This window comes from Tetrao urogallus (genome assembly GCF_951394365.1).
Source record: "Tetrao urogallus genome assembly, chromosome: 7".
Taxonomy (NCBI): domain Eukaryota; kingdom Metazoa; phylum Chordata; class Aves; order Galliformes; family Phasianidae; genus Tetrao; species Tetrao urogallus.
The window spans coordinates 34311692-34323743 of NC_136820.1; the positions used below are offsets into that span (position 1 = coordinate 34311692).

The 12052-nt window shown below is 37.7% G+C and overlaps 1 protein-coding gene across 1 annotated transcript in view; it reads left to right on the forward strand.

Annotated features, from left to right (window-relative positions):
- ARMC3 (armadillo repeat containing 3) overlaps nt 1-11039 on the forward strand; it is a gene marked incomplete at both ends in the record, with an annotated part of 49149 nt that extends 38110 nt beyond the window's left edge. Inside the window, 4 exons of the mRNA XM_079538675.1 lie at nt 534-629; nt 6074-6268; nt 9168-9330; nt 10830-11039. Of these exons, the coding sequence (XP_079394801.1) occupies nt 534-629; nt 6074-6268; nt 9168-9330; nt 10830-11039 (664 nt within the window). The remainder of the gene's footprint in view (nt 1-533; nt 630-6073; nt 6269-9167; nt 9331-10829) is intronic.
- Between the last annotated feature and the right edge of the window lie 1013 nt (nt 11040-12052).

Below are 12052 nucleotides of genomic sequence, written 5' to 3' on the forward strand. Positions count from 1 at the left end.
CTGTTTAAGCTGAAACCAGCCTAACAAATCTTAGATTTGAATGCAGGAAGTTGGTATTGGCCTTGTTTAACTGGGAGTCATTTTGTATAAACAGTCCCACAGATCAAAGAATCCTCTACCAGTATTTTGCAAATCCAAAATCTTCTTCTCTGTCAACACATCACATATTTGGTTTACAGTATCAGAAGCTTCCCTTTTAAGCTTGTATACGACACCATAAAGATGTCTGAGAATATCTGTGACAAATTAACCTTTTGTGCTCTTTGTTGATCTCCATGCTTGTCTTTTAACTATTGGGTTTTCTTTCTTTGACTTTCATACAGCTTATTGCCTTTGCACCTTAGTTTCAATCCTACTACTCAGTTACTTGTCCATCATTGGTATCCTGTGCTTTATATTTGATCTCTGAATCAGTATTGTGTTTATTTCTATTATTTCTTCCTCTTATATATTTCTTATTAATATATTTAATGTCCTTTAAATTCAAAGCTCTATTTTCATAATTTAACATGCAAATACTATCTTCTTTGCAGTGTCCTTGCAGTAGAGGAAAAGCCACAGCATTTATCTTATGAACAGACTACTTTGTCACCTTTTACTTCAAGAAAAAGTAGTAGAGAAAAAGTAAGGTATGGTATTAAAATTTACTAGTTATCAGTGTTCTGCTATTGTGCTTGAAAATAGTAATACACAGTTTCCTAACAGAGTACGATAGCTCAAATACAATTTTAAGTAGGTTTTCAGGGTCTTTCTTTCACAACCTAATAGCAGTAATCTTCATTTGTCTATCTAAGTAGTTATTAGTCCTCCCCATACTGTATTTGAACATCTCTCAGGCTGTTTTTCCTTTCAGTATCCCTAGGAGGCAGTGAAATGCAATAATTTTCTAACTTGACAATTAAGCAACAGGGAAATTAGGGTAGTTCTTTCTCAATAAAAAAGCTACACCTATGAGTGAGAAGTCCCTCTACTGCTTACATCCATCCTTTTTCATAGAGTAAATTTCTTCCAGTGAAATTCTACAAGTGACTGAAAGCAGTGAAGAGTGTGTTCAGTACTATCTCAATTTTGACAGCAATAAGCCTAAAAATGCCTCGCTCTGGAGAGCTCCCTCTGATCCATACAGTACATCAGGTACAGTCTTACTAGTCCTTTTTGTGGGTCTGATCTAGTGAGCAGGTCGTTTTCTACCAAATAGATACAAATCTCTAATCTCATTGTGGAAAATTCATTCTCTTCTTCTATAGAAAAAGTATTTGAGCCTGACCCTGCTTGATGCTTGGGGATTAGCAGTCTTATTCTGGTTTGTTGCAGTTTCACTAGCTTCCCTAGAAAGGCAAAACAGATAAAGTAGAAAGCTCTGTCTGTGAAGGCATTTTTTCTGTCCTTGTCTTAATGACTTATAAATTAAGTATTTTAATTAAATTTTGTTACTGTGGAAAAGTGAACCATAGTCTTCCAGCTGAACTGACTCACCTTCAGTTCAGTTCACCTGAACTGAGCAGCTGCACAGTCACTGCTGCAGGGGTGCCTTCTAGAGAAGGCAGGAGTACATCTCTAGTTCCAGGGGAATGCTCAGGACTGCAAAGCCAGTCCGAATGGACCTCCTTGCAATCTGGGGGATGGTGTGATGGTGTCTAATTCTTGATAGGAACGCAACACAGCCTATAACTGTACTCAGATTTTATGTTTGCTAACTTAGGAGTACAACCATTTATTATGTTGGTTTCTGTGGGTCTCGGTCCTGACTTCCAAATTTATCTAGTTTTGTAGTATAGAGGTCCTTAGCCACTTCTAAGGGCTGTGAATTCTCATCACTGATAGTATTACAGAATACTAATAGTTTCAGGGTTGCAAAAAGGCGAATGTCTGCCATAGGAACAAGGGCACCACGGTTGCAATTTTCAGCTTGGAGTTCATCCGTGAACTGTGATATGCTAGTATTTATACAGACCATTTATTGATAGAGGTAATTGCTGATTTCTTGTACTGCTGTGTATTTCTGTGCTTGTATGAGTTTGTATGTGCCTGGGAGATTAAATGTGCTGTAAAGAAAGACAAGGGAAAATTGGAACTTGCTTTGTGATCTCAATAGCTTAATGGTATCTCCAGTGGAGGAAAAACGGGAGCTATATGGAAGAAGGTCTTTTGGTCTGCATAACCCGCAGTAGAGAAAAAGCTTTAAGGTGTTACATTCTGAATTATATTCATTTAGAAATGAAATGCAAATTTTTGATAGATAATAGCTGCTGATGGTCAAGTGTTGCAGTTCTGACTTCAAACCAAATTGCAGGATTAAGCTAGCCAAAAGTTACTGAGTTACAATTTGGCTAGTAATTCTGTATGTACTTCTGGAATTCAGTTTAAATCATTTCATATTAAATACCTGAAATGAGTTTGTTGTGGTTTAACCTAGTAGCAGCTCAGCACCACACAGCTGTTTGCTCACTTCCTCCCAGTCAAGAGAAAGGGAGAGATTGGAAACAAAAAAGAACTCATGGTTTGAGATAACAACTGTTTGCTAAGACAGAGAAAAGAAAAGGAAAAAGAAGACAAAAGAAAAAAGAATTTGCCACCTGGATGTTGTGCAAGGTTCTTGTATTGGGATGCAAAGGAAGCATCTTTAGTCTCTTACCAGGCCTACTGTAACATCTGCTGATTTGAATGGTCCTCCTGATGTCCATCCCATGTTTATGACAGTTTACTTAAAGGGAGCAGAAGTGATGGGGGAGTACAAAGCCAATAATAATTGCTCTGTACTTGTGGGCATTTGTGTCATTTCTGGAGAGGCTCTAGAGACTGGGATTATTTTGCACAGTCTTAAAGTGCAGAGCTTAGAGACCTGTTCTGACAAGATAGTGTGTTTATTTCTGTGAGGGCACCCTTAGGTAGTTGCTTTTTAATGTACAAGGGCTGCTCCAGACATAATGCCTCCTATTTTGTAGTGTTGGCCCACAGTGTCAGAAGCGAATGTTGGTGGTATGGCAGTAGAGGCTGAACCTTCTCGCCAATATCCTATTCCAGATGACAGCAGAGGGGCAGTTTGACAAAATGGTGTCTCACTTGAAAGGATATGTGAAGCACAGGTGTGGAATTGAATTCCTCTAAGTGGAAAAAATTGCACCCATTGATGTTCACTGATGCTTGCTGAATGTTTCTGGAGACCAGAACATAAATGTGAGCCCAGTGAGTAGTGGGTGATGCATTTCAGCAGTGGTGACAGTGACATGAGAGACAAACCATGTTGTGGGCAGCGATGCAGACTTCTGTGAGCACAGCATGCAGGCTCTTGTTCATTGCTGGTGAAAATGCATAGCTAGTGGTGGTGACTATACTGAAAAATAGTGTTCTATAGCTGAGAATTTTCTCTATCAAATAGTGTTACTGTGCTCTTCGTATCTGTTGCAGTTTCCATGGAAATATACAGGAGGCATTACTTGTGAAGTGACCAATATAATTTGTATCAATTACACAGTAAATAAATAACTGCATTGTTAGCAATCTTAACTCTTGTGGAAAGCAGAAATTTTAATTTAGGAAAAAACAAATGCCTGGCTCAATTTCCCCATAGTAAACTTGCATGGATACAGAGACTTCTTTCTTCAAGTATAAAATAATTGCTTTTGAATGTCATAATCAAGTTGCATGATTTATAACCTCATTGTCATTCATTTTGAATCCATAATTCATACATCATTATTACTATTAATTTGTGAGATATATGGAAGTTACTTGGAGGTCAGTGGCTGACTCCAAGTCTTAAACATGCTTATACTTTTTTCTACATATTTTTTCCCTTTGATCATACGTTTCTGTTCAACATTATTTTGCAAAGTACCACTGAACACAGTTTAAAACCACTGTTTTTGAAAAGTGATACTGGTTTATATAAACTGTAGTTGAAAGCTAAGAGAAAGGAGAATTATATTGTCTGCTGAAAGTGTTTGAATTAGATGTAGAGAAAGTGCCTCGCTGATAGTTTGACATGTATTTGCATAGGCAGATAGCAACATTTTTGATCAAACAGTTGCATATCTGATATATACAGTGACTGAACTAAAATGTTAACTTTAACATAGACTGATAAACGTGTATCTCTTCCATGCTGTATACTTACAGAGCATTCAAAGAATATACTTTCCAATGCTCATATTTACTTCTTTTTGAAAGACAGGCAAGAGATTTTATTGTGCACAAAAGAAGACAAAAAAGGAGGAATTGCTGTTCTTTGGTGGCAGTATAGTGCATTGGCTGCTGTCTTCCTCATGCTGGCTCTCTGGTGTTCTACAGGATATTTGTACTGAACTTGCAAAACAGGAATCCTAGCAGCTTGAAAACTATTTACCATGATTAATTCTCCTCTGCAGTACTGCTTTGCATTTGTAGCATGTCATAGAATCATAGAATGGCTTGGGCTGGGAGGGGCCCTGAGGATCATCAGGTTCCAGCCCCCCTGCCGCAGGCAGGGCTGCCAACCTCCAGATCTGGCATTAGAGCAGATTGTCCAAGGCCCCATCCAACCTGGAATTGAACACCTTCAGGGATGGGGCATCCACACCCCTGGGCAGCCTGTGCCAGCACCTCACCACTTTCTCTCTGAACAACTTCATCATGAGCAGTAAGGCAATTTTCAGAAATAGGAGTGTTGTTTTTTTTTTTCCTCTGATGTCATAATTCTCATAACAAAATGGGGATAAAAAGAAAGGATATGAAAAGGTTAGTAGAAGCCTACTGCAACGGTCACTGTTCATTTTACAGCCTTCAGCTGTAAGATGCAGTTCTTTACGAGACAAATTTTTGGGCACATATAATGGACTGTTGGACAGCACAGAGACAGATGTAGAAGACGTTAAAACAGCCACTTCACCAAGGAGCAGAATGGAGTCGTACCTCCAGGAAATAAGCAGCAAGAAAACAAACCAGTGAGAGAAGGGTGGGCACCCTTCTATTGAGTTTTTTCTTCCTGAAAAATTGGGATGAAGGAGAATAAAAGCGATCCAACCATCATTTGAGTAAAAAAGATTGTGTTCCTCTTGTAGCACAATCACTTGGCACACTTCCCATTGGGAAGAGAATGTTTTAAGAGGATAAAGGGGAGGAGCAGGGAAAAAAACAGTCAAAGAGCAAGAAATATGCTGTCTATAGATGTCTGTTATTTTGAAAAGCTGGTAAATCAGATACTGGACAGGTGAGAGTCCGTTCTGATATTGTTCCCTTTAACGAGTTATTTTTAAGCATAATACCTAAGTGCATAAATTGAGTAGTAGTTGTTTGTTCTACCATTATAAGGACCCCTGGCTATAGGGTCAAAATAGGTAACAAAAACAGTTTGCCTGCTTTTTTGGAGTGCAAGTGTAATTAGGAACAGTTTATTTAAGACAGTGGTGAATTTTCTATATTTTGAAGATTAAATCTTAATTGGTTGTCCTTCTAAAAAATGTACTTTTTTGAAACCTATGAAAAGGACTTTTTGTGAATATGATAAATCTTAATAGGTAAAAGTTCAAAAATATTCTGAAGGCAAATTGCTTGAATTAGACTGCTGATAATGGTAAATGCCTTTCTGCTTTGTACAATGCCTTCTTAAGTCTTAAGGGTGCCATTCATTGTAAAAATTTTAAGAATAATTTGAAGAGCATACAGTAATTATATTGTACCCTGAAGCACACTCTCTTGTGGCCCTTTGTTTCTTTTCTTTTTCTTCCAAGAATGATGGCAGTATTATGGATTTAAAAAAAAAAAAAAAAAAAAAAAAGAAATGAAAGGAATTTTGTCATATTTCCCTGTAGAATTACTCAAGATGCATGCTGAAAAAAGACATAATGCTTATAAAACACAAGTTCTATGCATTCCCACAAATAAAAAATCCTAAAATATCTGATTCTATGGACCTTAATAATAGCCCCCATGAGGTGCTGATTTTTGTAGTTCCTACGAAACTTGTGAAATGCACAGTGTTTTATCTGAGCAAAGCAAGCATTTCATTTAGTCTTCTGCTAGTTGGTTATGGGACCTGTTCAGGATTTGGACCTTAGAAGTAACAGTACTCTAATGTATTTTTTTTCTATGTAAGAAAAGGGAAAGGGAAGAAAGAAGAAGAAAAAATGAAAGAAGTTGAGATTATGTCTGAAGTCCAGGATGAAGTAAATCTGGAAGATGTCCAGTGGCAACCACCACCCGACTTCATGTTAATGAATTATATTAATGATGCTTCTAAAACAATTCTGCCACTCACCACTACTCGGGAACAGGTTGTGGCTCTTGCACAGTGAGTACCTAATTATATTTCTATAAATAATGCAACAAAGTTGATTTGGTAAAATAACAGTTTTCTTTTCACAGGACAACTTTTTCAAGTTTGTTCTTTTTCCCACCCATAATTGGAATCAAAAAACAGCTTTGGCCTGGTATTTATTTTGTTTCTTTCTTATTATTTTATTATAATTAGTTTAAAGTAATTAAAGTATCATTTGCAACAAAGGGGTATAATTTTCTCATTCTGAAAATACTCATGTTGGCAGCTTCAGGTTTTTGACATCTATACATCTGTAGTGAGCCTTTCCATTGAGCATTTCTGATAAGTCAGGATTTCCAGCATTTTACTGTAAACTTTCCTGTTTGTTCTCCAAATGAATGCACAATGAAGACTGTCTTTAAAGTATTTAAAATATTTTAATTCTGAGAATTTCCTTTTATTAGAGAGCTTGTTTCATGAAATATATCCCCTCTCATTCCTCTTCACACTGCACATATTTTGTGATAATGCAGATGACCCTTATTCTTACTTGTCATCTTGGCTGTGATAATGCCCTGAAGGTTGTTGAACAGCAATCAAACATTAGGAGAGAAACTAATGTTTTTTTCCCCCTGGATTTTAAAGCAAACAACTAGAAAGAAGCATTACTTGCCATTATTTACTCACAGCCCCAAATTGCTGTGAACATTCTGTTGACTCCAGTGGGTTTTGGATGAGGGTTTAAAAAAAAACTGACCCAAATGCAAAAATTTTGTGTTCTGCAAGAGGGGGTCCAGATTCCCAGGAGGTGCCCTTTTAATTCCCTGTATGTAGAACTTTGTGCAGTTGCTGCTGTCTATGCATGCACCCAGTTAGTGGGATGTAACCATTGCAGAAAAAAAGTCTGTAATTAACCAAGCATTATCAGTGAAGAAAAAACTGCACAACGGTTGAGACTGTTGTAACTTATGTCTGTTCCTTGTCTTAGGATCCTTCTTGCTCTGTAAGTTTAAAAATACTTTGGGGTAAGAACTCTCTTGTATTTTGTTTTCTATACCAAAAGCACAGAACAGTTTTAAAAGGAGTTTTCAGGTGCTACTATAATTAACATCCTGATGATTTAATAGTGCCAGAACATTGCAATGATGTGTGTACACACACTTGTTATCAATGTGTGATTCATTAGTAGTGCTGGCCGCTCAGCCTAGGCACCAATCACTGTCATCTCCAAGCAGTGTGGTTTCTTTCATCTTCTCCTTAGTTTAACCTTTACTATCTTAGCAGTTTCCTGGAGAGTTTGGCGTCAGATCCCACTGAGTCTCTCAAAATTTGTTTTTTTCTTTCTACTAACCTCATTTTTAACCAAGCGGTCCACTACGATATGAGGACTGTCTTCTCTGTTGATTGCAAAATTAGACAAGACGAGTATTCATTCTTAACTATCTAGCTGTGTGTAAACTACACCGTCTTTCTCAAGGTGGAACTCATAAAATACTCCTTCAAATCCGCTCTTCAGACATACAGATGAAATATCTGCAAATACACAAGCTGGTGAAACGATTATCAAGAACTGAAGTAGAATGTTTTCTGCAGGGATTTGTATTCATATGCTGCGTTTTCTGTGTGTGTCTGGGTAGCATGTGCTGAATTATCAGGGAAGAAGGAGGCAGCTGCAGGAGCCCAGGCACATCCATACTGTCTTTGCTGGGAGGAAACTGGCATGGGTTAGGGAATGCACCATGGTACTGGCTGCCTCCTTTTAAACAAGTGCAGCACACCTTTGTGCACATGCAGGAGTGGTGTGCATGTAGGCTGAGGGGCCTTCACTCCCTTTACTGAGAGCTGGCTGTAGGCAAGAGCAGCACAAGAGATTATTTTGGACCCCTTTGCTTCTTCAGGCTCACGCTGTAATTTCTAGCTTCACAGTACTACATCCAGTCTGCTCTGCAATAACTCCTGTGCTGCTGCTACCAGCACCTCCCTAGACCCTGGATTTTGAGAAATAAGACCCCTTGAATTGTTCTGCATGCATGTGAGACTAAAACCTGTTTGCATAGGTTTACTAAGGAGGCAGTGATGCAAAAGTTTGCTCCTGGTCTGAGGTAGTGACTGTCATGTCAGCTCTGCAGCACCTTGTTCAGAGTTACAGCCCTCAATAATACCCATGCTTTCATCTGAGGACTCCAAGAGGAACAAAGCTCTGTGCATAGAGGAGCTGTGGCAGAGGGGAGGTGAAGATGTGTGTGAGAGGAGGTGGGGATGTACAAATCAGAGTTGGATCCTGTTTGTGCACAGTCACCCAGAAGGCATTCTCTTGGCAGTGTTTGCATAGCTTGTGGGTTCTGATTTTCTTTCTTTATTTAAACTATTTATTTATTTATTTATTTTTAAGGATAAAGATAACCTCCTGCCCAAATGTTGGCTTTGGCATAAGAAAACACATGTAGAGATTGAGGTACCCTTTCTGGGTGTAGTTACTTTCCATGTTGTGAATGTTGTCTATGATTATTTTTGTCACATATTCTCATGCTTTAATTAAAATTTCAAACAAATGCCAGGGCTGGGGGTTGCACTACATTGCTCAAATAATCTGTTATCTGCAGAGATGAACATTAGTTTCTGAACTATTTACTCACTGATTTCAGTTTTGATGAGGATGTTCTCTGCGTATTTGGTGCTCACACTAGACCTCTCCAGAATCACCGCTGGCAGCTTTGTCTTTGGTCTGTGATATTTATGTTTACAGTTATGTTTAACAGTAGATAATATTATTTAAAAAAAAAAAAAGGCTACTAAGTAAAACAATTACAGCATTCAGAGCAACAGTGTTAGAGTTATATATATCATTCTCTTATTGCTTCTGTACCTTCTATTTTATGATAAATTCAAGAGGCATTGTAGGTTTAATTGATCGTGGTATGCATTGGAACAGGTTTGTTGCAGACAAAATGGGTGGTGCAATTGAAAGAGACAAACTACACGATTTCAGCTGGGAGCTACACATAAGTGAAATAAAATTTGAACTGAAATCCAACATTGTGCCTATTGGGAAAGTTAAAAAAGGAACATTTTACCACAGGGCTTTACTTTTCAAGGTATGTTAACATTTACTTTATAACATAATGTTATTTTTGCTAAACGGATATTAAAACTAGAGTATGCTTGCATCAGTGTAATCTAAAGTAATCTAATATTTATATTAATGTAATATCTTGTGTATATGTCTAAGTCTACAGAAGTGTATACATATTTTACTGGCAAAATTGATTTCCCAGTGAACGAAAGCCAGCATTGCTTCTTTTTGTAGACATTCTTTTTCTCATTAAATTGTCTTAAGTGATATCAGCAGAACACTTGATAAATGGCAAAAAGTCAAGATATTTGTTTGGTAGTCGAAACATTTTATATTTTCTGTAAACTGTAAAATATTGAATTATGCAGTTTCCTGGGGGATTTTTGGATGCTGCAAATGTAAATATGCTGGGACCATTTCTATTCATTATCTGTCCAGTATTCTGTGACAATGCATAACAGCTTTTATGTTCCAGTTGCATAGACTAGAAAGCTTTGTTTCTTCCTCTGTCTTCATGTCAGCCTGTTTATCCATGCTCTCCTTTTTCCTTGGCTATTGGGTAGCTGGCCTCTTCTCCTTGGATGAAAAGAAAAAGAGAAGAAGGGCTTAGACACTAAGTGGGGAGGACCTACGAAATAGTATAGAGGGAGAAAGAGTACAATGCAAAATATATGACATTCATGGGGAGAGAAAGTTCCTGACATGCATTGTGGAGGTATGAGAGAAGGAATTAATTGTGCTGAAGCAGTACTGAAGTTCTCTTACCATCCACTGTCCTCTCACCATTATGTTTCCAAAGAAACATTTGTAGGTACAAATTTGTAGGGACAAATCCTCTCTCTTAAAGCCTCCGCAATCTCAGTCTGGAATATCTTTGTGTGTAAAAGTAAAAATCTTTCAGAATTTTATTTCTTCACAGCAGATGCATTCTGAGAAAGTGAGTTTTTTTGTATCTGGAAGCCCTTGCAGCACTGCTGGGGACAACCTAGAGCTGAGGCCATGGAGGTGTTCTATCTAGTTCACCTCATGTTTCATTTCACAGAAGGTGCTGAAGAGCAAAGAGCATGCTTTGGAGTGAAGCAGCGACCTTAAATTTAACACTGATAAAAATGTTACCTTTCTACACTTACAGTGCATACAAAATATGCAAGGTACACATATCATTACTTGTGTTAATGGTTCTTCAGAATATTGTGCAGAACAGAGTCTTCCAGGAAAAAGAATACCTTTCGGTGCAGTGTGGATTCTGTTCTTCATTTGAGATCTGAAAGACAGGCTGATGCATGAATATGTTGCTGTCTGAGAAGAGTAAAAATGAATAGTTTTTATGCAGTGCATAGAATGTAGTAGAAACAGCATCTATAAGCAGTCTGTCTAAGCACAACCAACAGTAAATATTTGCAGTTTGGAAACACCACAGATATTTACACAGTCTGTACCAAGAAAGCTCTTTTTAAGCATCACTCGCTATCACACAAGCCAGTTGTACTAAATGATTAACACCTTTTCTTTCTCTTTTAGGTGATAGCAGACAGACTTGGAATTGGCTGTAGTTTAGTTCGTGGCGAGTATAACAGAGGTTGGAATGAAGTTAAATTGGTTGATGACTCTCCTCAAGGAGTAACTGGGCTTCTGCTTCCTCCTCAAGAGTATATTGTAGATCTGATGTTTGTACCGGGCTTTCTGATGAAACAAGAAAGTGTAGAGGCTGATCAGTACAAATATATTTAATCGCACCCAAATTTCTCAAAAATAAGCATTTTAAGATGATTATATGCTGTAATCTATGAAACAAAAGGGGGTTGCAGTCCAAAGGAAATGCATACATTTCTACAGACGTTTGCTGAAAGACACTCTTCATTTTCTGAGAATTTACCTTAGATATCTGCATTTGGTATGTTGTTCTAAACATGGAATTAATCATATTTTACATAGCCAGCCTCAGTTCTTAGAAATTAGGGAGGGAGTGGAGGCTGTTAGTGCTGGTACTACGTTAAGATTAAAATTAAAATTTAAAAGATCAAGAATATTTGATATATTGTGCTTATTATATAGATTTAAATTATTTCCAAACTACATTTTTTTTTTCTTGTGGTTCTTCAACAGTGTACTTTGCTTCTGGGGAAAACATTCCATTTATATTTCTTGGAACTTGCTATAATTATGGATAATATACTCTATGTAAAAGTAAATAGTTTGTCCTGCCACAGAGAAGAGAGATGATTTATAAATTAGTGCTTGCAATCTCCCTTTAATTTCTAAGTCTAAGGATTATGTGATTCTGTGATTTCTACCTTTCTAATGAATGTGAACCAGCAAAGCAGCAGACTGAAGATAGTGGTGCTGTCAGTGAGATTTTGATAGGGGAGGACCTAATGCCTTGACCTGCATACTTCTGTCTGCTTGTTCTGCATGTATAGAGACTTATGGCAAACAGGATTCTAAGTGGATTATTTCAGTCTTTTTAGATCAGCTTGCTGGCTCAGAGACATTTCTGAGGGGTGCTTCTGTAGCAACACGTGGCTACAGAGAAGGATTCTTCTATTTTCCCCAAAGTATATGCAGAGGCAGTACAGATTGCTGGCAGCAGCATACCAATGTTTCCATGCTTCCCCTCTGTCGCCCTTGGTCTCTGATCAGTAGTTGAGCATCCAGGTTAATTTCCACTTGTTTTATCTTTTCCAGCAAGGGACAACTGCTGTCTAATTCATGGAATTAATGCATTTCATATATTTTCTGATTTT